This window comes from Drosophila willistoni (genome assembly GCF_018902025.1).
Source record: "Drosophila willistoni isolate 14030-0811.24 chromosome 2R unlocalized genomic scaffold, UCI_dwil_1.1 Seg167, whole genome shotgun sequence".
Classification (NCBI taxonomy): domain Eukaryota; kingdom Metazoa; phylum Arthropoda; class Insecta; order Diptera; family Drosophilidae; genus Drosophila; species Drosophila willistoni.
This window is the reverse complement of record NW_025814050.1, coordinates 2,909,898-2,936,036: the sequence shown is the minus strand read 5'-3', so window position 1 is coordinate 2,936,036 and position 26,139 is coordinate 2,909,898. Positions and strand designations below refer to the sequence as shown.

At 33.7% G+C, this 26,139-nt stretch overlaps 2 protein-coding genes and 1 non-coding gene across 3 annotated transcripts; 2 read left to right on the top strand and 1 right to left on the bottom strand.

Moving 5' to 3' along the window:
* Positions 1–878: 878 nt before the first annotated feature.
* On the top strand, positions 879–15,597 carry LOC6644009 (sialin). Its single transcript, XM_002066583.4, has 7 exons — positions 879–1,428; positions 3,566–3,619; positions 13,212–13,730; positions 13,792–14,162; positions 14,235–14,367; positions 14,435–14,676; positions 14,748–15,597. Exons 2-7 carry the CDS (start codon positions 3,580–3,582, stop codon positions 14,925–14,927), a joined length of 1,485 nt encoding a protein of 494 aa, XP_002066619.1. The 5' UTR covers positions 879–1,428; positions 3,566–3,579; the 3' UTR covers positions 14,928–15,597.
* An 891-nt stretch (positions 15,598–16,488) lies between these two features.
* LOC6644008 lies at positions 16,489–18,559 on the bottom strand. The gene is made up of 3 exons (XM_002066582.2): positions 18,439–18,559; positions 17,241–17,327; positions 16,489–17,179 (listed from the first exon to the last, which is right to left on the bottom strand). Exons 1-3 carry the CDS (start codon positions 18,512–18,514, stop codon positions 16,584–16,586), a joined length of 759 nt encoding a protein of 252 aa, XP_002066618.1. The 5' UTR covers positions 18,515–18,559; the 3' UTR covers positions 16,489–16,583.
* Positions 18,560–25,931: 7,372 nt separating this feature from the next.
* Trnad-guc lies at positions 25,932–26,003 on the top strand. Its single transcript has one exon. It is a non-coding gene; the product is annotated as a tRNA-Asp (tRNA).
* Positions 26,004–26,139: the final 136 nt, after the last annotated feature.

The window sequence follows — 26,139 nt, the reverse complement described above, 5'->3', positions numbered from 1 at the left end:
TTGGTGACACTGTGCAAAAATTGCAAAAAAAAAAATGCTGCCACTGCCAACGCCGCGGCGCAGTCTCTGCCTCTGCCTCAGTCTAGTCTCTGTCTCTGCCTCGGTCGGCGCTTTGTTGGGTGTTGTTGTTATACCCTTGCAAAAAAGGTATGTTAATTTTGGTCAGAAGTGTGCAACGCATAGAAGGAAGCATCTCCGACCATACAAAGTATATATATTCTTGATCAGCATGACGAAACGAGTTCATATGGCCATGTCCGTCCGTCCGCCCGTCCGTCTGAACCATCGCAAACTCCTTCTAGACCGTAAGAGCTACAGAGCTGAAATTTTAGATCTAGGCTTGTATATACTGCACAGGTTGTATATCTCGGTTTCAGTTGTATCGTGCCACTATATCAAATAGCTCCGTGACTGACATACCAATAACTTCGTTAATTTCTAAGACATTGTCATAAAAATTAATATTTGTTTGTTTTGTATAACTGTTGATCACTGTACCAAGTTTGATCAAGATCAGATGACCATATCATATAGCTCCCATATAAACGATTTGTCGAAAACAAACAAACAGATAAACGCTAATTCCTTTTTAACCTTAAGTACTTTTCACACGATTACCCCATTTGTTTTGAGTTTAATGAATTTTTAATTAAAATCGGATGACTATATTATATAGCTTTCATATAAAGAGACCATGCTCTTCTTACTCAAACCTAAGATTTTATCTACATTTATATGGATAGGTAAGGGAAAAGTAACAAAGGGTATACATAAGTCGTCGCGGTCGAAATTAGCACGGACCCTCTAGTTTTTTTTTTTTTTTTCGTATTTTGCCCGCTTGCCGAGGAAAGAAAAAGCCGCTGTCGGCCACATTTTTAGTTCAGTTCCAACAATCGTCGGAGTGAGCAGCAACAGCAGCGGCAACTGACAGGAGAAATAATCGTTTATTATTCTATATATTGGGTTTTCTCCCAATCCAAAAATAAATCTCAATTCTTGTGTTCGAATTCGAAAAGTTGAATTGCCTGCGCATGCGTTGAATGTTTTTTTCTATCACAGCAGCTGTTCCAAAAAAACCAAAAAACAAATTAAATTTAAATTTACTTTAGTTCCAAGAAATATATTTCAAAACTGATCGCTTCGATTTGCGGTTGGTGGCATTAAAATAATAAATAAATACTTTTCGAAACCAATAATCGGAAATTTATAAACCATTTAAGAATATTAAATACAAAATCAAAAACATATAAAAATATATATATATAAAGGCGAGCGCGTTTCCGTTGGTGTTGAATGCAAATCGCTGTAAATAAATATAATTATACAGTTTGTTAATCGGCGTGTGTTAAACAAATTATATAATTTACCGCCAAGTTAAATAAATTACATTATTTACACTTAATCGTGGTTGTTGCCGTCAAGTGCAAGGTGGGTTTCGTCTACCTAATAAATAAATAAATAAATGTTTACTTATAAGGCAGGAAAAGTGTTTGCTGAATAAGAAAACTAATTAATTTGTGTTACAGTTTACAATTTACGTTTTTATCTGTTCTAAATAAGGAGTGTAAAATATAGTTTGAAACTAAATCTTAAAAGTGGCATGTTATATTCCTAACAATTTATTGCATTTTCATTTTTACAAGTTTTTCAAAGTGTTTTCAAATTTATCTAAAGTTATAAAACAAATTGCTTTTTCGAATTCATAAAGTCTACATTAACATGAAGAAATCAATTACTTTGCAATTTGACATTTGAAATTTTTCTTTCAAACTTGCAAGATTTTATTTAATTTATAATTTAAATTTTAATTAAGTGCAAAACACTTTTATTTAATTTAAAAAAATGTTTTTACAAGTTTAAAAGAAAAATTTAAAATATAAAATTGCATATAAAGATATTTTGTATATATTGCATTTAAAAATATTCACAGCAGAAGCTTTTAAAAATATAGATTCTTTAAGAAAAAGTTTTTCAATTTTGTTTTGCCATATTGGGTTAATGAGCTAACTTTTTTTTTTTTTTGTATTACCAATTTGTATACTAATTAGTGTTTGTTTGAAGCTAAAATTTAAATGAAAACCGGTTAATACTTAAAAATGTGGAGCTAAAAATGTACTTAATTTAATTATTGATAAGACTTTGATAGTTACGTGAATTATTTCAAGTGTTTGTTAGTTGTTCAAAAGGCATTAGGGAAATTGTAATGACTAGAAAAATAAACATCCAAGACAGACGAAGTTATGTCAGTATGTTTTTCATATATTTGCCTATTTATCAATTCTGAAACTTGGCGATAAAATAACAATTTTGCGATTCGTTTTGAAACATGTGAGAGGAAACCGCGAGAAATGCCGCGCAATGACTCTGAAAAGTTGTTGGTGTGAGCAATTTTACTTTTTCCTTGTTCTTTTCTATTTTGGCATTAAATAAAAGCAAATACATTTACTTACTCGGCATACATATGTATGTGGAATCAAGTGTATATATATATGTATAAGTATAGGCTGGTAGAGTCACCAGATGACGTACTTTATGTATGAACGTAGAAAGCAAATAAAATCGTCTCCTGCATGTGACCACATAGAAAACATATGTATGTACATACATATGTATAGAGAATATATAGTCAATGCCCAAGACACACACACATACTCGGGAATATTGACAAACCGACTGACAGATGCCGCTTTTCATTATATTTGGCTAATAACATGGCAACATGCAAAGGCTAATCATGTCGGGCAAGGATAACAATTTTCAGGGTGTCATATATGCATACAAATATTTCTATGTATGTGTGTATGAATGTATGTACGTGTATGTACGTGTTTGTATGTGTCACTCTGTTGCCAAGACGTCGCACAAATATTTGCTCAACAAATTGGCCAAAGCATTTAATGACTTAGTTAATTGATCGAGCTGGTTCTCTTTAGGGGTTAACCATGTCGCTAGAGCATGACTTTGTAGCAACAAAAGCAACAAAAAAATGCAACTTGACACATTTATGGGAAACATTTAAGTTTTACTCTCAGTTTACTCGATTTTTGCCAAGTAAGAATCTTACATTTTATCTGATCAGCATTTTTAGTGCTTACGCCATTGAATCTAATTCCGATTCTGTTTCGTTGAGTGGTTTATATTTAGTCTGCATTTCTGTTCTGTCGGCATTATTTGAAGATAAGATTGCTCCATTGGGGGAAAGTTATGAATGAGTTAGTCAGCCAACCAGCCACTGGATGATATAATTAACTGAGATTTGCTTTGAGTCATGGGACGCCAGACACCCCTTTATATATATATATACATATATATGTATATATATGCATATTCTTATTGTTATCAGTAATTGAGGCGCTAAAATTTCGGGCACGTTTGAGTACAAACACGAGACATAGACATACTGAAGATAAGATATCAAAACGGTGGACTTTCTGAAAGTTTTCATTAACTTTTGAAATGGAATTGGGAAGGGAATTCATTATCATATGTATCACAAATCATATATCGTAAGATATAGTGCGAATTCTAATTTAAATTTTTTGTTTCGGTATATTTCCATTTGCAGAAAGAGACGTCAAGATGTCGAATACAGAGGGAGGAGGTATACAGAGAATAAGAAGTAAGTACCTACTTGGAAATTTCTAGATTAACTTTAGAGTTTTTTTTTATTTATTTATATTTTATCATTTGTTCATATCAAATTACGCCAACTGTCGAATGCTATAAAGCCGAGCCCCCCTTTTTGTTTTTGTTGTTTCCACGATTCCACGCGAACGATAACCGCTTGGCATACAATGAAATAGAACCGAAGGCTCGTCATGGTCAATCATTTAGCAGAGTTTGCTAAATTGATGATGATGATAATGATGATGATGATGAAGATCCATTGGGGCCAGTTCCCATATGCCCATATGTCTCTTTCGGTTGACAGTTTTGATTGGTGTCAAGTTGATGACAAGTTGAATTGAGGTTACTACAAATCAATTGATTCTAAATGCAAATGTGGGAATGTATTGTTAGGTGCCATGAGGTCGCTGTTCCTTCGAAATAATTACATGTATTTAGTGGCACTCCTTCGACTCTGACGTTGAGGAAAGACGCCCGCACCTTGTGACCTAAAACTTGATACGCAATTTGTCCCATGACGCTATTGTTATGACATACATCTTTCTCTCTCACTTACTCTCTCTCTCTCTCTCTATATATATATAGATAGACAAACAAATTAGGAAAGTCACGCTAACTGAGCACAAGTTAGTTAGCTAGTTTAGTCTAAAACTTGGGTTCATGGTCTACTGCTAGACCATCGCAATTAAAGTTTTCAATTCAAAAAAAAAAAAAAAAATGCGCGTTAACGTTTATGTATAGAAATCGGAATACATTTTGTGAATATGTGAAATAGTCATATCAGCAGCTAAAGCTGATTGAGTATTGTATTTAACATTTAATTCAGACTTTGAGCTATTTAGCACATTAATAGCAGACAGACAAATATGTGTGGCGCGCAGGGAGGCAGGGGGGGAAATGGGGCCTTATTGCCGCAATGCCTGAGTGCACATGCCGACCCCGTGAGTAAACATTAATCAGGGTAGATAGATGGATAGATAGATAGATCTGGGGGGCCCAGAGGCGGGGGTGATGAATTGCTAACCAAAAAATTAAAGTTGCCAATTAGCACATCATAATTGAATTGAATGGAAATGCAAATTTTTGCCGTCTACTGAAAGTCACACGATCTGCACACATACATTTTGCCCTACCCCGATGTCCTTTACTCTACCTTTCGGGCACTCGTGATTCATGGCAATGTGTGCAGTAAATGGCCCTCAAATAATGGTCAGACTTACATACAAATATATATACTAGCTGCTACCTACTGCATTCTCCAATGTGTTAATGCCCAATTTACAATTATCGGTTACATTTATTGTTATTATTATTATTGTTATACAATTTAATGCATAAATTTACACCCACAAGCCATTGAGCGACTAACCCACTAATCAAAATTCATATAGGAAGGCATGATTCAGTGATTTATTGTGTAACACTGAAGGTTAAGGTTAATGTTCCAGCAAAAAAAGTTATTTTAAAATCGTGTCTTGAAGTCATAAATAAGGACTTGATAATTTTTTATCGTTTAAGGGATTAGAAGTAGTCAGGTGACATAATAGTATTAATATTAGTCATTTAAACTTAATGTACTTGGGCTATTTAAATTATGTTAATTTATTTTAATGGATTTTGACCAATTTTCCGGTTAGCTTTTAGATATGTTTTTAGTTTAAAATCAAATTTATTTTCCATTGACAAGTTTTTTGGGTTTAATGTGGATCTAAGTGCAAAAAAATGTTATTTTTACTAACGAGACTTCAATTATATTTCATTTTCAACCAAAATGGAATGGAATGGTAATGGAATTTTAAGCTGATATTTATATAGATTTACTATACATATATGGCTTGTTCTTTGCCTAAGATAACGGGACTGTATTTGAAATTTCAGAAGATCGATTCAATATCTTTTAGATTAGTTTGAACAAACTCTTTGAGTAAGCTGTTTTATGGGTAAAAGTTTCTAAAATTTGTAGTATTTTCATTATAGGCAAATATATTGAAGTTTAAACGAAAATGTCTTAAACAAATTTATTAAAGTGTTTCAAAATGTGATCTAGTTTGATAAAATATGTACTTTGCGACATTACTAAGAATTGCTATAAACATAATTTGTATTGGCGGAAAATGATTTAAAACAAGTAATTTATTCGCTAGACTTATTAAAAACTAATTTTTTAAGCCAAGTTTTTGTTTCATAATAAACGAAGCAAATAAAAATTGATGGCTTAGACTATCAGCTACGGGTATTCACCTACTAACTCAACGACTTGAAGTTTATTAGTCAGACAATAAATGATTTGTCGTATAAACGTTTTTGTTTTGTTGTTTTCGTCATTGTATGGTACTCTTTATAATAAAGTATTTTATGATAAAATTAATGTCATTATTAGCAACTCATCTTATTCAATTAAAGCAGAGTTAAACACGTTTTGAGTTGCAGTTGTGTTTGTTATTATTTTTTTTTTTTTCTTTCTTAATGCATTAATTAAGACAAGAAAACAAATTGTTTTTAATTGAAGTAAATGAATTTCTTGGAACTTGAAGTTGTTTGTGCAGTTTGAAGCAAGTCAATTGAATGAAACTGAAACTGAAACTTTCAACAACAATGCCCCAGCGATCTTGATAAGATCGTGAATATAGTAGTTATATGTACATACATTTATGGTCTGTTACATACTCGTGTCTATATTTTGCTATTTCCGCTCCAATATGGCATACTTTATACTATAAACATACATGTGGTTAGACACTGCGCATTTCGAATCGACTTGAGCTAAGCAAAAAGTTCAAGAATGTTGTCGAAATTAATCTCAAACGATTGAGAGACAGGGAGACAAAGACTATCTGACTTTGAACCGATTGACCACAAAGTCTGAGTAGCGATAGCTTCATGTCAGCAATACAATTTTGAAGTACACAAATAAGTACATATGTATATGTATACATATTTCTAGATGAAAGTATAGTCAAGCCCCCAGACTGAGGCGATATGCCTAGAACTATACATAGAACTAATAAATATGATACTTAAATAATCTTTACAGCTGCGACGTGTGTCTCAACTAAATGGTTGAACTAAACTTTAGACTCGACACTACATCAGTTGAAATACATATATGTATATATTTATGAATTATAAATATTATTTTTGATAATATTTTATTACCTCCGAAAGACGTAAAAATAAATGCTTGCCCCCATTCATGTGACGGGCCCCTCTTTTGGCATGTTTTTGTTGTTGTTTTTTTATTGTACTATAAAGTATATATGTATTTGCCAGTCAGATAGTTTTTTTTTTATATTTTTGCTTAACGAATGAAAAACCCTAACAACAATAACTACAACAAGTTGTTGCTATCCAAATGCCGCCCTTCATTAGCACACCACGTGCATGTTGTAGATATTGTAAACGAAAGTTGTAGATACATTTGTATCTGGAAAAAAAAAACTACTTATTTAGCAATGTACGTGATGAGCAACTAAATATTGACAACTTGAATGTTTGATTGACTATACAGACTCCTAAGATCATAAATCAATTTGTGGAGATTCTTTTACAATCGCTTGATTATTACATAAAAAATTAATAGACTGTCTGGGCTTATCATTGAAATTAATTTTTTGCATTTCATTGTGAACTCATTCAGCATTCATCATTGATATGAGAGTTAACAAAATAATTGTATGCATTAAAGAAGAATTCTTTCCCATTGCACTTTGTACTAAAGCGCAACAAGTGCAATTTCTGTTGAAAAATTTCCACGCTTCTTCATTGAATCGGATTCGACCGTCATGGAAATTTTCTTTTGGCTTTTGGAGGGGAGAAAGAAACTAGGACATTGCTGAAGAAGATGAGCACAACCGGAGCACACAATCAGCTGCATTTAATGTGATAACAAAAGATTGATAAAAGGAAAATATATGTTTATTAAAGAATCTATACATATATTCTTGAATATATTCAATTAGTAACAATTGACAGACAACGATAAATCAATTGCATTTTTTTTTTTTCGTTTGCTTGTTGTGTTCATTTGAAGTGGAACCAGTTTAGATTTTACGAATTGCCATTGCAAGGCCAGTTCCGTTGAATTGTGCATTGAAAATCAGTTAACAAAACAAGCGGAAATGTAGCCAATAATTGTAGTTGGAAGGCAATTCAACAATGTCATCGAATTGATCACAAACACAAACACCTAAAATAGATATAAGCAAATCCACTTATATAGCAAATGGAACAGTTTATTGCATTCCCCTCTAATCGAATTATAACAGTAATAAATTACGTGGGTGTAAAACCCAAACAAATGTTTCTACATACATATATCTGGAAAGTGGGCTCGTGATTTGGCTAGCTTCTATAGGCTAGGCGTGCCTTCCAATTCTAACGTTTCTCCTTGATTCTTGGCACCTTGACAAATGCTGCGCATTTGCTATGACGTACATATGTAGAATGATGGGGGAGGCATTTCTTTTGCAGAATTTCATAAGAATAATGCCGGGAACGCCAGCACTCAAGTGAATGGAAAATTTTCACATCACATGAGTTTTTTTAGTTGATTGACGAATCCCCAAGTTTAACGTTATCTGATCTATTATGCAAATGAAATATGTATTATTGTTTGCCAACTTATACTTAAATGGGCATTATTTGTCTAAAAATATGCAGCCACACTATTTCAAAAAGCGGCGCCACACTCATCCAGCTAAATGACTACACCCTGTTTTGCTTCGCACATATTTTTGAAGGTCAGGAACCGCGTACGAATTGAAAAGAAAGAAATGTATCAAGAGAAAATAAATGAGAATATTTGTCGAGTAGGTCGATTGAGAGTATGAGTATGACTATGAGAGGGTGTGTACACCCATTGCCCGCATTTGTTAAATCGAAAACTCAGTACAGAGACACTATAAATAGACATTTCACAGATAAAATGAAAGCTAAATGAGAGATACAACAAATGTAGCATAGATAGATAGATAGGTAGGTAGCTAGATATGTACATATCTTTGTTTGTGTATGCCAAAATGTACGTAAAATCCATACGAAAATAAGTAAAGTGCTCATGTTTTAAGTTTTTTTCATTAAATTCTGCGTCAAAAGAGAAATATGCCGGATATGCGTCTTTGTCAAGTGATATTTACGACTGAATATTGAAAATGTTCGTCAAACTCATTTGTCTGAAAGTACAAAATTTTAATTAACAAATGTAAAATCATAAAATATTAAAAATTTCTCTGTATTTGTGTTTGACTTGTGTGTTTTTTTTTTCGGGCAAAATCAATGAACTTTTCATTTGCTGCTTCTTCTACTAATGACTCAATGTGAACTCGAACCCAAGTTCGCATCATTTGATTGGGATTCGCAGTGTTGTATGTGTGTGTGTGTGTGTGTGTGTCTGGACAGTCTCCGAAAATTACCATAAAAAATAATTTAAGTATCACGTTTGCCCTCAAAAAACAAAAAACCAAAAGAAAAAAAAACATCGCCCTCTCATTTTGTCCGTTTTCTTAACGATCATTTAATTTATCTGGCCATTTTTGTTGTGGTTTTTGAAGTTGCTATTTTTAACATGTTTGTTTTTTATGATCGTTTTATGTTTGTTTGCGGTGTTTTTTTTTTGTCTTAAATTTTATTTTCTTAGTTACTTAAGATTTCAAACTTGTTTCATTCCGCAAAAAAGTCAAGTACCAAAACGAAAGCTAATAAATGCTAAAGATCAGTGCGAAAAGTAAAATAAAATTTAAATCATGAATGAGGCAACCGTTTTTTGTTTTGTTTTATGTTTCTCTTCTTGATGATGGGCGGGTAAATGTTTACACATTTAGCCAGATTCTCAGAACGTGGCCAGAAGCCGACATTACCGGCAGAAGCTTCAAAGAAGAAACAAATAGCCGGTTTTGACATTAACTCCAACCTTCAAATAATTTATTGCAAAGTAAACATACAAAATAAAGTTCCGCACATTAAGTGATCAAAATGACGACTTCTATATACCCTGCAGCAAGAAAGGACTACAGTCTACTAATTCGACAACTATGAAAGATATACTGAAAGTTAAACAAAGTTGATTTTTGTCAGCAAAAAACTGTTTCACTTGTCCAGGAAACTGTCTACAATAAAGCTTGACCTATTGCCTACTTTTAGGGACAAAGTTTCACCCATTTCCGCAAGACAGAAGACTTAACGTTACATTTTCAATATGCCCCTTCAGCCCATGAGGACAGGGTATGCATTTTAGAATCATCTTGAGGCCAAAAAGTTAATCAAAATGTTGGCCCAAAGCAAAGCAAAACATGTTTGGATTCTGGGAATGAATTTCTACGTTTTAGCTAAATGAGCATCGAAATGACTAATCAAGCAAATTAGTTAAGAATCTAAACCAGAAACTCTGTGTTTAGTGACAGATTTATACACAGAACAGATACGTCTTGAAAAACAAATTTGACCTTGTTCAGTTTATCTGGAGAATAAGGTCTAATTTTATGAGAGATATTTGTTGGTGTTTGTTTTTTTAGAAACTTCCTTTTAGGTTTGAAATTGTTTTATTTATAAGAAATTATAAATTTGCACATTTCCTTTCGTGAAACGTTATAAATTAATACAAGTCAAAATCCTTATCTATATAATTCAAATCACACGCTCTCTTAGCATTGATTTAGAAGGTGTCATGAGTCCATATCAAAATAAATAAAAAAAAATTGAAAAATTAACAAAGTTATATTTGCGAAATAATCTATTTCAAAAATTTTCCATGACGTTGAAATCATATTTTGGGAAAATCCTTAAAAAAGAAAGAAATTGTGCTAATTAATAGATACCATCAAAAGAAATTCGATAATACCAGATCGTAAGACTATACATAATGAAACTGGTTCACCAATATATAATATATATACATTTAGATAGCGTATATGCGCAGACATTTATATATATATATATAGTATTTCTTGCACGTTTTTCTGGTTATTTTGAAATCTGAAACATGAGACTAGTTTCGGGATTTGCTTTGGAGACTCTTTTGGTATATATTATTTGTCGTGCTAATTTGAATGCGAGCAGCTCGTTTCGATGGTCTGTCTAGACACAAGTGGAATGCTTTTTTGCATAACATTATCATAGAATCGATTCGGGGTGGTAAATATTCACCTGTCTACACTCACACATACGACGCGATATAGAGGAGCATTGGTAGCACAGGTGGGCGTGTCTAGCTGGTGGAGAACTAGACTAATCATCATTAGTCTAGTCATTGGCCATGATAATACATACTTATAAACAGCTCATAAATGTCTAGTATTATTATGGCATTTCCGACTAGATATTGATAAGATCGTGGGCTCTCACTATTTATTGCAATCGTATATTGTGAATGGCTTATGACAAAGATATTGCAGTTTTGATTTCGCCAACTAAGCCGACTGATTTTCAAGCAGCTTATAAAATTTATGCACACGCGCAAATTTTAAGTTGTTGCTCTTGCTGTTGCTGTGGCGGCTTGTTTGTCGGGTTCAATGGCTCTTGAAATGAATTCACGCTGCCAAGCTCAATGCACTTTGCCACTTAATAACTACCCCAAGACATTATTTCAGATACAGATACTTAAGACTCAAAGAGGAGACACGACGACGGCGACAACAACAGTTCCACCAACGACCAACTCCCCAGGTGTTTATGGGGCATCTTAATGACTTTTTTTTGTCTTTATTTTCTTTCTCTTCATTTTGGATCTTTCTCCCCATTTCTGGTTTCTTCATTGTGGTTGGGATGCTGCACCCACCAAAACAACAAGAACAACTCCAAAAAAAATGAACATAAAAACTAAAGAACTGTAGTTCTCAAATCAAATTGATGTGCAATTATCATACAGAATTGAGGTCAAATCATTGACAGTTGACTTGATATGTATTTGTATGTATATATGTATGTATGTATGTATGGGTGTATGTTTATTAATACATATCACTAATTAATGCGCTTATCGCCCCACCGATCAAAGTCGGATCAAAGTGGCATTGTAATAAAAATGTGGTATTACATCAGGCTTATTAGCCTGACGCCAGATATACAATTTATTGCCAGAATCAATGAAAACAGCCAAGTTCAAAATGTAAAAAACTAAAGGAACTCCTTAAACCCTTGAATTATGTAGGTTTTGTGTATTTTAAATATTAAATCTAAAGATCTTTGATTGATTATTGCTTTTATTTTATACTAAATGTCGAAAACATTATACTCTATTGACGTATTTTTTATTCGTTTGCTTCAAAATCGTTGGATAGTTTTAGTCTGTATGTCTCAGAATATAGCTTACAATTTTAAGCTCCAATATCTTTTAGACTTTTAAGATAATGGCCTTTGAATATATATATTCGATTTTAGTTTAAAGCTGTTTAATAGAACTTTTCAAATTGTATTTTTATCTCAATATACAACAACAAATGAATGAATACAATAGATAACGAGTTTCCGGTAGCTATTACGACTTAAATAAAAATTTTAAAATTTGTTTAATTATTTTAGTTTTCCAAGATTTTAGTTTTTATTGTATTAGAAAAGCATTTAAGTGGCCTGAAACTTATTTGCTTGGTTTTATTCATTCGTTTGGTCAGTTCTTGGGGGAAGTCACTTTATTTTGGCTACGAAGAATATTTTTCATAATTTTTAATGTGTAAACTAAATAATACAATTTAGGCCCATTTTTATTCAACATCTTTGAGCAAAATATGATATTATTCTCTATAAAAATTTTTTAAAAATGTTTTTCGAATGTTGTAGGAAATTCCATGAGACATTAATTATATTTTTATTATATTTAAATAGTAATTTTAAAATGAAAACTCCAAAAATCATCCATACTTTAGGCCCGGTTTAGCCTTAAGGTTCCTAACTTATTAAAGAGACAAAATCTTGTTCTTAGCATACTTTTGGGAGCAACGAGTTAATATAACTAAGCACTACTTTAACATCAGTTGATATACAAAAATTAAATAATTTAAAACGTTGAAAGATTTAAACTTGACTCAAAGAGGTCAAAGCTGCATATTTTGCATAGGATTCCAAAGAATTGCAATCGTAATTATTTGGAAATTCTCTTTTATAAATAGAACAGCATTTTTCGATTTAAATTTATAATTTCTTTCTACTTAAACAATATAATTTAATGATTTTGCTGCTGTCAACCACAGCAGGTTATCTAGGTAATATTTAGCAGTGATCTCTTTTAGTTAAAGATTATTGAGCTACAAAGAAATATAAAAATATTTCAATGTTTCGGTAATTTTGATTGATTTCTTGAAAAAAAAAGAACTTGAGATTCTATATTTGGATTGGATTATCAGACTCGGGAGGCACGCTCGCCTGATTCTGTGTTTTTTATTTTTTTTTTAATTTTTGCTGATGGCAACGGGAAATGGAAATATTCCACGAGGGAATTTCAATTGTCTAACCTAAGACCCAGACAAATGGGCATTAAATCATTTCTGACTTGTGGAACACTTGAAGTGAGCGAATTGAAAACCGCTTTCAAGTGGATTTTTGCCCACCCAGTTGTCGACTCTAATCTAATTCTTTAATCTGCTGTTCACTTTCAGACGCCCTATCATGCCGCCAAGTCTTGAATCTGCTGACCATGCTCGGCTTCATGCTGAACTATGCCCTAAGAGTGAATCTAACTATTGCAATTGTCGATATGGTCAGGCCAAATGTCACGGAAACCAATAGCACTAGCGTGGTCAATGGAACAAACAGCACTTCATCTGGATCCTTATCTCCGGATGGCGTTGATGTCTACGAGGAACGTTTTCCCTGGGACTCGTATCAAACGAACTTTGTGCTGGGATGCTTCTTCTGGGGTTACATCCTGACCGAGCTGCCTGGCGGACGATTGGCTGAGTTAATTGGTGGTCGTCGCGTCTTCGGACACTCCATGCTGTGGGCCAGTCTGTTGACATTGATCACACCAATGGCTGCTCACATCAACTATGTGGTCTTGATCATAGTGCGAGTGGTTCTGGGCTTCATGTTGGGTGCATCCTGGCCAGCCATTCATCCAGTGGCTGCCGTCTGGATTCCACCCATGGAGCGTTCGAAATTCATGTCCAATATGATGGGTAGGTTACCAAAATGGAAATCTTTTAAAGGCAATTTGCTTAGACTTGAATTTTTTTACAGCTTCTTCTTTGGGCGCTGCTATAACCATGCCAGTGTGTGGCTATCTGATCTCAGTGGCCGGTTGGGCTAGTGTCTTCTATTTGACTGGAGCTGTGGGTCTTCTTTGGTCTATATGTTGGTTTACCTTCGTCTATGAAACTCCTGCCACTCATCCACGCATCACGGCCGAAGAGAGACGCGAAATCGAGGAAGCTATTGGCACATCTACCTCCAAGAAACGTCCCAGCCATGTGCCATGGGGTGACTTGCTATGCTCACCAGCTGTTTGGGCCATCATCATTTGCCATGGTCTAGCCGTCTTTGGTTTCTTCACAGTGGTCAATCAATTGCCCACATTTATGTCACAGATTTTGCACTTTAAGATCAAGGAGGTAAGTTAGAGAATTAAATACAAATTGAGCTAAAATCTTTATTAATTGAAATTTTTCAACGATCTTCTACAGAACGGTCTCTTTTCCTCGCTGCCTTACTTGGGCAAGTACCTTATGGCTGTCGCCTCATCTTATTTGGCTGATTATCTGCGTCAAAAGGGCACTCTGGGTACCACAGCCACACGAAAAGTGTTCACAGCATTTGGTAAGTTCAAAAGTCTTAAAATTAACTTACTTTGTTTGCTAACTAAAATGTTTCTTTGCCTTTTTAGCTCTTGTCATACCTGGTCTCTTGATGATTGTTCAAGTTTACCTCGGCTATGATGCCACCTGGTCAGTGACCATCTTTTCTCTGGCCCTATTCTTCCATGGAGCTGTCACTGCCGGTTATCTGGGTAATGGTTTGGATATTGCACCCAATTTCAGTGGCACAATATTTGGTTTGGCCAATACATTGTCTTCCTTTGGTGGTTTTCTATCCACTTGGATGGTTGGCGCCTTGACCTATCATGATGTGAGTAGCAGCCATCGCATAGCAATGAAAGTTATATAAACTAATGTTTCTCTCTGTTCTTGTTGTTTTAGAAATCCTTCCATCAATGGCAAATTGTTTTTTGGATTCTGGCAGCAACTTATATTGCAGGAGCTTTGGTATTTGTGGCCATTGGTTCTGGTGAATTGCAGCCCTGGAACAATCCACCAGAGCGCAAGAAGATCAGCGACGTAACCCAAGAAGAGGGTGTTCCACTCAAGAATGAGAAGTGAGATAACTGAGACATTTCACTGCATTTTCAGGCATGAATGAGAATTGAACGCATCCCACCACTGCAGATATAACAATATCAAGAGACACACACAAATCAAATCATCATTCGCACAAGTTATAGTAGAAATTTCTAATTTCTACAGCACATTTTGAGATTTTAAGTGTTTCGCATAGCACTCATATTCTTAGTCGAAATTTATATAGACAAATGAAAAAAAAAAACAACAAAAAAAACACACACATACAACAAATACTAAACAAAGGATATACAATATAAAAGACATTATTTTTACCAATAGAAAAATGTCTGCTTTATGGAAATTGACTATATTGATAAGTAATATTTACTTTAGAGCAACATTTATATATTTTAAATGATTTTTATAGTATTCTATTTGTCCATGAAGTGCATAGAGTTATCTCTATCTGTATAGCATATATATATATATACATATAGATAGACATTATTTGTAAAAAGATACTTGAAGATAAACAGACAAATTCTATGCACAACGTGTTTATTTTTAAGTAGTTATCTAATATAGTGTAAATGAAATTTTTAAAAGAATCATCTATATATATATATATATTGTACATGTACTTTATTATTTATGTAATTAATTTATAGTTTTCCATAAGATCGTAATAAAGTTTAAAAAAGACAAAGAATTTACTACGGTTTTGAATTTAATTACCAATTTACTTGACATAAAAACTTAAACAAAAATTGTGGATTTTAGATTTTAATGAACAATACAGTTTTGGGTCCAACGTTGAATTTTAGCCGACCTAAGGTCAATCATCAAGAAGAAGAGATCTGTAGAGCTATTTCAAAAACCGTCAAGTTCTATTATCAGATCTTTAGAGTTCCAATGGCCATACCAAATCTTCAACACTTAAACTAGTTGGGAATCGCAACTAAATGAAGCGAAAAAAGATTGGCAAAGATTGAACTGGGGACGGCTTAAATGCAAGGTTTGACTTAAATTTCAAACAGGTTGCAATCTTACTAGATTTATGTGTTGTTGAATTCTAAAATGGTTTTGATATTAATAATTTTTCTGTTAAAGAATCAAATTTAAGGGGTAATACTTTCAATTGATTAAATCACCAGAAAGAATTGGAATGTTTCTTTACTTTCGTTTCAGCTTTACTACAGTTTGCTTTCAAATGCATAGTCCCTTTTTTGCCTCATATACCACAGGCCTGTAAATTATAGTTTTGAAAAATAGGTTTTTTATTTTTAGTAAATATGTATGTTTTATTTTTCAATTGTCTATTCGATAACGATAAAAGTACACTTTCTCAACAATTATGTTGATGGGAAAATATTCAATGTTACCTTTAGTAGCCCTAAAATTTTCTAATTGTAAATATTTATATATATATTTATTTAAAAGTTAGCATAAAATATTTTTCAATTGCATCTTGCCCAAAAAATTTAGATACATTTTTACGTCCATGTAGATAAACACATTTGTCTATTATTTATTGCCTGCTTTTAGGCAAGTGTCAACATTGCAGTTCACCATATTTCTTTAAAGCATACTTGCAGGCGCGTTAATATAAAAATCACTCCTATTTATTAGTACAAAAATTTGAATATATTTACAAAGCAACTACCAATTAAATGAGGACTGCACACATTTCACAACCTAAGATTCGGTTTCCAAACTAACATCCATTAGTTCCTTGGTGATCTCTGCTCTTGATTTCGCCGTACCACTGCCCTGACTCAATGTGTTCGTGTCCTGAAGGAGAGCAGGTGGGGGCAGTTTGAACCCACTGGAGCCACCCAATTTCAAACCAAATGCCGGGTCAGGACTCGGAGCTGGTGTGGTTGAGGTCGTTGTGGATGACGAAGTTGATGTTGTGGCCAATTTGTAAAGCAATTGCAACTGTTCTATGGATGTTGGTTGCCCTTGCAAACTTGGCTGTGGATTTACTTTGACGGATTTAGTTTTCGTTTTTTGAGGTTTCATGCCATTAGACCAACTCTCCAGCCAAGTGGCTGCATTACGTTCTGTCGAGGTCATTAACATTTCAGCCTCCTGTTGTAGTTGTTGTCGAAATTGTTGACGCAGCAGTGCCCTCTTATCATCTGCGCTCACCTGACGCTTATTGAAGGATTGATCGTCTTTGCTGGGATCACCAATGGGACGTGTTTCCTTCTGCGGCCCCAACTCCACAAGCATTTGGAAATCCGCATTATCTCCCAGACGAAAACCAAAGCCCAGACGTGAATCAGTTCCTAAAACGCAAATATGGAATGTCAATAGTTTTGACGAGTTTAACGATTGATCGATGCTTACCCTTTTTAATCGGTGGTATATTGGAGAACACTAATGACAACAAGGTCGGCAGTTGTGATGGCACTATAAAGGTGGATGCATTTTGAGCTGAAATTTATTTGACATAGTTTTAGTCTATTACAACTTTGTGACCCATCCCAAAATATTCAAGTTTCTTGAGGCCTGTTTCTTATGTAACTGCATATTTTTTTTTTATGAGACTTTTGCTTAAGCATTGTCAGTTGACAATAAAAACTTGGTAGATGGTAGTCAAGTGGGAATATGAGTCACATCGCTCTGTCGCGGGAGTCGAAATTTCACTTTGAAGGTCGTATACAAATATTTTGAATATTTTCGTAGAAATTCGCTTTTGATATTATAATTAATTGTAACAATATTGTTACAGCATTATATTGTTAAGTTAAAAATGTTTGGAGTTTATTAGTTAAAGTGTTTTAAGACTTTTAAGTAATAGAAATTTAAAAAAAAAATAAATTATTTAAAAACCAATACCTTTTAGTTCTTCCAAACCCCTATAAGACAACAGATTTCAATGTCGACTTCACCTAAATATAATTCTTATTATTTGAATTGGAGTGAGCTTGAAATTAACTTGGAATAACTTTTCAATTCTTTAAGAATTTTGCTATTTTCAGTTCAAGTAGTATTTCTGAATGGCTAAGATGTAATTTACCACTAATTACCAAATAATCATTCTGCTTAAAGATATTCGCAATTAGGTTTAAATTCTAAATGTGAGTACATATGGATATGAGGTAATAAAGATAGTTAGTTATAGGCTCAGCTAATGCGCTATTAGACCATTAAATTGCCTTCTAAGTGGTGTCATTAAACTTTTAATGGTAATGAGTTCAAAAGTTACCTCATAATTGATAGACTTTGTTCTACACAACATAAAAGATATGTGTATGTGTGTGTGTGTACCTACATATATGAATAAATCAAACTACATACAATGCCATAGAGCAAACCCAGCATCAGCATTGCTGTTAGACATTGTCGACCTTGACACAAAGACCGGCAACAACTTTGAAACGCGCTTTGGGTGCCTATTCGGTTTTGGCCTGGTCTGAGGCTTGAGCTTTGGACCTCTTACTTACTAGCCAGATTGAAACAGATGTTGATAGTGTCTCCAAAACCAGTTTCGGGTTTTTCTTATGTTTATTTACCGCCATTTGGGTTGTCTTACTATACTTACTATTGTGCAGCAGACAGAGCAGCAGAGGGAGGCAGAGGCTAACAGAGCTTCGATATTGTTTCTTTGGCCAAAACATGATCAGCAAGTGGACAACTTACAGCGAGCATGCCAAAAACCGAAACGAAAACTGCAAATATATGTAAAGTACAAGCTGATATTACAACATGCCAACTAAAGCGAAGAATTTTCGCAAACCGCCTCAAATGTTTGCGCAATCCTCGAATCAAAGTCGGAGTCTTAAAACTAATCAACAACGGCCATGCGACTCAGTGATGTGCGTCATGTGAGAAACAGCAACAATAAAAAAAATAACAAATAGCTGAAATATTTTGTTGTTCGATACCAATATGAATTTACATACTACCCATATTCATATCCCATATGGCCAAAATAAAGAAAAAATCTGCACTTTAAGTCAACGGGTCGACTGCTCGATACGCTGTTTCAAGGATAAATTTAATTTTAAGTTGTGGCTTATTCAGTGCTAATTGAGTTCACTTTCTCTAAGAAATTTGCTGCTCGCTACATTAGCCTATCTGGAGCTTCAAAATGGTTAAAACATGCTCCCTTAAGTATGCAATAAATAGTCAACTTTTGACTTTCTATTTGAAACGAATGAAGGGCTTTTGGAATGTAATGTGGATAATGAATTGGTTCTCTAGGTTGGTTTAATGAATAATATTATATCTGTACACCAAAAGTTCTTCATCTTTTGTAACAAACTCTAAAATAGCCCATGGCATACTTTAAGGAGCAAATTTTCACCAATTTCACAATCCTACTGCAACCAACTCGTGAGAATTCATGTTTATACCTATATATGGCTTATTGTTCTACCGATTTTGATGAAGTTTGAGGAATATTCGAATCTCTTATGTGGTCTCAGAGATAATTTCAGAACGTAAGTAAGCGTATATGTTTTACCACATATAATATATATCAAATTATCTTTTTAACATTTTTTGACCACATGTGGCATACATTTTGATTGTTTTCAAAATACCCAATTCAACTCATGACTAGAGGGTATAATAAGTAAGCAACAACGACGACAACAACAACAACAACAACAAAAAGAAGTCTGTGTGGAAATCACTCTCACTTTTGTTCAATGAGGTTTTGGTTTGTTTTTTAAGGTTTTTGGTTTTGCTAACAGCAAACGTCAATGCGCCCGCCAAGCTTTATGTATTTTATTTATTTTTATTTTTCTTCGTTGTTTTTTTTTACAGCTTTTAACATATATTTTTAAAGTTTTTGTTTGGTTGGCGTTGGCGTTTGGCCTTGCATGTTATTTAGTTAAATTTTTGTGGTTTATTTCTTTTATTTCTGTTGGTCTGTTAAAAACATTCAATTTACACTTTTAGCTCCACACACACACACACACACACACACAAAATTGTTGTTAATAATACTAGCAAATATTTGTAGTGCAAAGAAATTGTAATAAAAAATGAAAGTGACTTTTTGCTATTTTCGGTTTAACGTAATGCCAACAAATTCCAAATTGAAATCCACAAGAGACACACATCGAGTCATACATATAAATGGCATAATTACATTTTGTATTAATAATTTGTTGTCGATATATTTGATTTTTGTTTGTTTTGTTTAATTTGGCAGTGGATAAGTTGGCCCTTCTTCTTTTATTTCCTACGTATCGGAGCTTTAACCGTTGTTGCCCGTTTCGCGTTCGCTCTGCAACTGACAAACGGAGAGACTGAAAAATAAAATGTTCGTTGGACATGCAACACGCGCCAAAAAAAAAAAAGCTGGGCTTAAGCTTGCCGAGCGTGGACGGGGGGTGGGTATTAATCACGTAACGTTGCGCATGCGCTGCTACATTCGAGAGAGGGAAAAGAGATATGGAAAGCGACAAAAACACACAGAGAGAGACAGAGAGCGAGATGCCAAGATGGAGAGAGAGAGAGGGAGCCATTGTAATACCGGCTGAAGGCTTTTGCTCCATTAACGTCAACTCCAGCTTAAATTGGCGCACTTGAGTCGCAGAGTTTTTGGCACATCAATTACGTGTGTGTAGGGCCTGGGCTCTTTGGGCCTGAGCTTGGGTATTGGGCCATGTGAAAGGTTGCGACAGGGTCTGAAGCCACTTTTGCTTTTTCATAATTAAATTATATCCACATACCAACCTTTTTTCAGGGTTTTCTTTGTTTTTTGCAAAAAGTTAAGAAAAAGTTCGACAAGCTAAGGCAATTAAGCAAATGAAGACTTTTCTTAATATTTAGAATACTCGTAAAAGTATTTAGTACTTTTACCTGAAAGTAGATTTAAACCTTTTATTCAAAAAATTCATAAGATCGCAGGTACACAAATGAATTTCGAAAGAAATTACATTTCAGAATACTTATGAAAACGAAGCCACCAAATGTATTCGAACATAAATCGGTATTTTAAAAAAAAGTTAAGTTAAATTCTGATCGCATTTGAATTTTTTTCTGAGCTCATAAATGAGTTCGTGCTCTGATCATAAATTTCTCGTTTTTAAATTTTTCTATATAATCTCTTACCTTAATGATTTGCGACACCTTTTAGGGTCATAACTATAATTAAACCCGGCGTTAGCTTTAAGACTTTCTGCACGTGGAAGAGTCATTTGTGAGTCTTATTTTAAGAAATAATGGCAATAATCATTTAATCAAAAATAGGCCTAATTCCTCTCAAAACAATCCTCTAAATGCTGTTTATACAGATCCACTCTATTGTATTTGTATTTGTTAGTACTCTATTTTGAAGTTTTTCATATAGGAAAATGTATATGAATGTCTTATTGGCCATTTCAAATGTATTTGTGCAACGGACCCAATGGACCCATAACTTCAAAAATTAATTGAGAGGGGGCGCGATAGAAGAGTCTTTATTGTATTCACAAAAAGGTTTAAACGGTCTAAAAGTACATTTAATTTGTAATCCTAGGGCCTAAACTTTAAAACCAGAAATCAAATTTTCATAAACTGCAGTTAGGATTTTCATTTAATCATTTATTAAATTCAAGTGTTTACTACATTTCAATACCAATGTATTGTATGTATAGGAGCTTTTGTAAATCTAAACTAATAAGATTTTCATGAAAATTATATGTACAGCAACTACAGAAACCTATTGAAAACTTTTTGAAATGTTTCAGTCAACTATTTCTAACGAATTTGCAGAATATAGTAAACTAATAGATGAAAGTCAAATCCTATCTCTATTTTTTATCCTGGATTCTTCCATCCAATCATAGTTAGTTCTAGAATTGTAAAGCGTCTTTACTATTGAAATATAAAAAACTTTCTGCCACATCTAAATTAATGTTTTATATTATAAATATTTTATCTTTCTAGTGCCCTGTAACCCCATTTAAAAACTACCCATATATGCTCATATTTCTAATGCAATTAAAATATTGCAAGTGCTCGCATATTTCAGTTTTCGTACAAGTTACTAACTTAAGAAACTAATATTTATGGCGCTTGAATGAACTTAAAATACTAATTACCTATGGCCATTCAGTTCAGTTTAGTTCCATTTAATATTGAGAATTTCAATTATTCATATACATAAGCCAATATGAAGGAGAAAAACGATTCGTTATGAACTCATTTTCGAAGTGGGCTTGACATTTGTTCAAGTTCACTGAACATAATGATAGCTTAAACTTTTGATATTATAGAGTCTAATATTTCGTGTTTTTGTTTTGCATAACTCTTTAGCTTGGACAGACAAATTGCCAAGTAAATAACTAATAGCCACACAGCGCCCACGCCCTCTTAAACGACATGGGAGTGAACAAGTAATTAACACAGACACACAAGTTAAAGTTAGTTGACTTTTTTCGCTCATTTCATTTTGGTACATTGTGTTTAATTACCGAAAAGAAGAAACAAAGAGACTTACGAACACAGCCCAAAAGATTTATGTAATAGACGTTACTTGCACTGACGGCCAAAATGGAAAAACGAAACTAGCCAAGTCTAATGCCAACTACTTGATCGTGTGTGCGAATGTGGCCGTTTAAGGTCTGGGTAAACATTGCAGACCGAAGCGGTCAATGTATGAATTGCAAATAAACTCAGCGGAGAAATTGCGTGTGGTTAATTGACAATGCATTTTCTTTCATTTTTAAATATTTCGATGGCACTGTCAATTTTATTACCCAAGTCATCAAAGTGTTTGGCCAGTGGTCGAAAGTGTGGCATACTTTTAGGATATGCAATAAATAAGAATAATTTTTGTATACTCTATATTAGAAGTATTTTCACTACTTTAACAACAATGTGTAATATCATGAATTCATGAATATATAATTTTTAGGGGTTCATTTCTAAAACCTTATAAAATATATTTAATTAAGCGGAGCAACTACACCGGAGACACCACAAGGTGACCATATGGGCCATTTAACGGATCATTCAACAATTTCCGCTTTCATCCCAAAATGTATTGTTTTATTTTCGATTTACCCAAATAGTTCTGAGTCAGCCCGCAATGCCGCCACGAAGGTCATAGCCATGGGATATTCAATTATTTTAAAAACTCAAATCAAAATGTCTTCCGATGAAGAACAGATCAATATCGTTAGAAGTAAAAATTATAATATTTGACCTCTTTTGGAATTGTATTTTTTTCGAGGAGCTAAAGAAGTGTGATTTCAAATCCACTTTATTACATAAAACCACAAGGACACAGAGTAAATGTTGTATGCTTCTCAAGAGGATTTTATATATGTTTCCAGAGAACCTTGCCTTGGTAATGAATTGGTCAAATAATCATCTTTAATAGACTCATAGACTACAGATTTCTCAAAAGTCGAAACTACTTGCGAAACTACTACGAAGTTTCAAGAATTTTCATTTGTTTCAAATTAATTTACATAAATAACAGAAAGAAATTTATAAATATTTAGAGGCTTCCACTTTTTATTTCCCCGAAACCTTCAGCTTGCTATGTCCGGATATACAAATACAGATAAGATGCGGTTAAGTAGGTATACAGGGAAATTGAACCTTAAAGACGCAAAATAGATGTTACGACTCGATAAAAATCCATGACAAAGGCAAGAAGTGATTCTTTTAGTATTAGGAGTTACCCGCTAATTATTATATCCGAAATTAAATGTTAAATATCTATTGCATGTTTTTAGGTGAGTGCCGACTTTTCAATCAACAAATACTTCAAAAAACTTTTCATAGTCTACTTGCAGGCATTAAGGTATAAAACTGGCTTGTATAATACAAGTTGTGTATAAGTGTTTATTCACAGGGGTCACATAATTTTATATAAGTTGCTAGATCAGGATTTGCTGCTGAATCAGGATTTGGTTTTTGATCAGAATTTATTGCTGAAGTTGTAGGTCTTTTTGTGGATGACGAATTTGAAGTTGTGGCCAACTTGTAGAGCAATTGCAGTTGTTGTATGAATGCTAATTGCCCTTGCAAGTTTCGCGGTGGGCTTACTTTGACAGATTTGGTTTTGGTCTTTTGTGGTTTCATATCTTTGGACCAGTTTTTCAGCCAACTTGCTGTATTCCTTTCATTGGAGGCCTTTAACATTTCCGGCTCCTGTACTTGTTGTCGAGGTGGTTGACTTAACAGGGATATCTTATCATTAAAACTCAACTGACGTTTATTTGAGGATTTATTATTTTTACTGGGTTCACCACTGGCACGGGTTTTCGTTTGTGGTCCCAACTCCAAAACCAATTGAAAATCTGTATTATTCCCAAGGCGAAAGCCAAATCCCAGACGTGAATCAATTCCTAAACACAAAGATGAATATTAAAATATCAATCGTAATCTGAGTATTAGTGACACATACTTACCTGCTTTAGCTGGATGTTCAAGTAGTGTTAATACTCCAGGCAGTTGAGATGGCACTACGAAGGCGGATGTAACTTGAACTGAAATTGCATGATGTTCTTTTCATTATGTGTAGTTTTGTTTTTAAATATATGATTCAAATGGTTTATCTATTCCATGGATAATATCCATTAGTTGCGATTTAATGCATCAATTAATTTTTGTACTTACTCTTGTGAATCAAATATAAAAGCAGTAGTTGACTTACAAAGCCATGATTATGTTTTCTTGTCCACAACATGGTTAATCCTAAAAATATATGTAAGATACAATTTTACAATATGCCAACCATAGAGTGGATTTTTTGAAGCTTGCAAAAGTTAGGAGAAGAACTAAACAGGCGGTTGGGCAACTGAGGCAGTTGTATCTACAGAAGGCATCGTTAATCCTAAGACCGCTCATAGAGCTAATAACACTCGAGCTGTTCTAGCCTGTAAGAATTAAACCTGACCCACTTCGACTTCTATTTTTGGTAAGCTTAAAGTGTCTTCAAGTATGTATGTACATATATGGTAGACCATGGACTCAACTCTCCAGATGAGGATGCTATGGATCTTTTCTAGACATCATCAAGTACAACTCCGACGAAAAATCTCCCAAATTGTCAACATCTCTACTGGCGAATTGAGAATATTTAAGCCTTAGCAATGATGTTAACCTTTTCGAATGCGAATTAAGGTCAACACATTGCTCAACACTAAAACTCACTTAAATTCATTTTTGTAAATAACGTAAACTTTGAGTTTAGATTTGTATCGAGACTTTAACCGTTGTTGCCCGTTTCAAGTTCATACTGCAACTGAGAGACCGATAAATGAAATGACCAAAATTTTAAATATTTTTGTTTATAACTTTTAAAAGTGTGCAGAAAAAATTAACAGACACAATACGCCCACACTTACTGAACTGACGAAGGAGTTGAAAAGTAATTAGCAGAAAGTCATTAAAGTTAAGTGGTCATTTTTGCATATTTCATTTTATTGCATTGTTTAAAAAACGACAAGAAGAAACAAAGAAAAATTTTAAAAAATAACCGAAAAATTTCTGTTTTTCCACTGCTGTCAAAAATGTGAAAAATGAAACTGGAAAAATATTTAATATTTCGATGGGACTGCCACTTTTAGGCTAGACCATAAATAATAATATTGTACCCCCTCCTTTGTTGTGTATGTTGCTGTTCCCATCTTTCAGTTAAGTGTTAGTTGTTTAATTTTTAAAACTTGCAACAAAATGTTTTCGTTTTTAAGCCGCTTTCATTGCTCACTGCATTAGCAGATCTTAAACTATGCACACATATTCTCTTGGCAAATCCTTACAGAATAAATTCGATCCTAATCTCAACGAATCAGGAGTTTAATTTGATTATAAATGTTACCCAACGAGGAGGTGAAACTGATGAAAAATAGGACTTATAAGAAACTCATTAAGTAAAAATCAAAAAATGTCATTTGGAATTAGAGAAAAAACCTAATTATGAGTATTTAAATTAGAAAGAGAAGTCAAAGAAATTTCCTATACAATCAGAAATATTTGTAAATACTGGTTGAGCATAAATACTTATACATATTCTAATGCTTAAGCATTAGAAATAAGAACTTGGCTTCAAGAATCAATCTTTTTTCCGCGCCGCTTTCAACGTCCTCGATAGTATAGTGGTTAGTATCCCCGCCTGTCACGCGGGAGACCGGGGTTCAATTCCCCGTCGGGGAGAATGGGAATTTTTTTTTTTTTTAATCTGAAATGTGTTTTCTTTTATAAGAGAACAAAAATAAAGACCCGAAAATAGTAAAAATTTCTCTGACTTAATTTGATTACTGTTATTGATTTACCAACTATATTTACATTG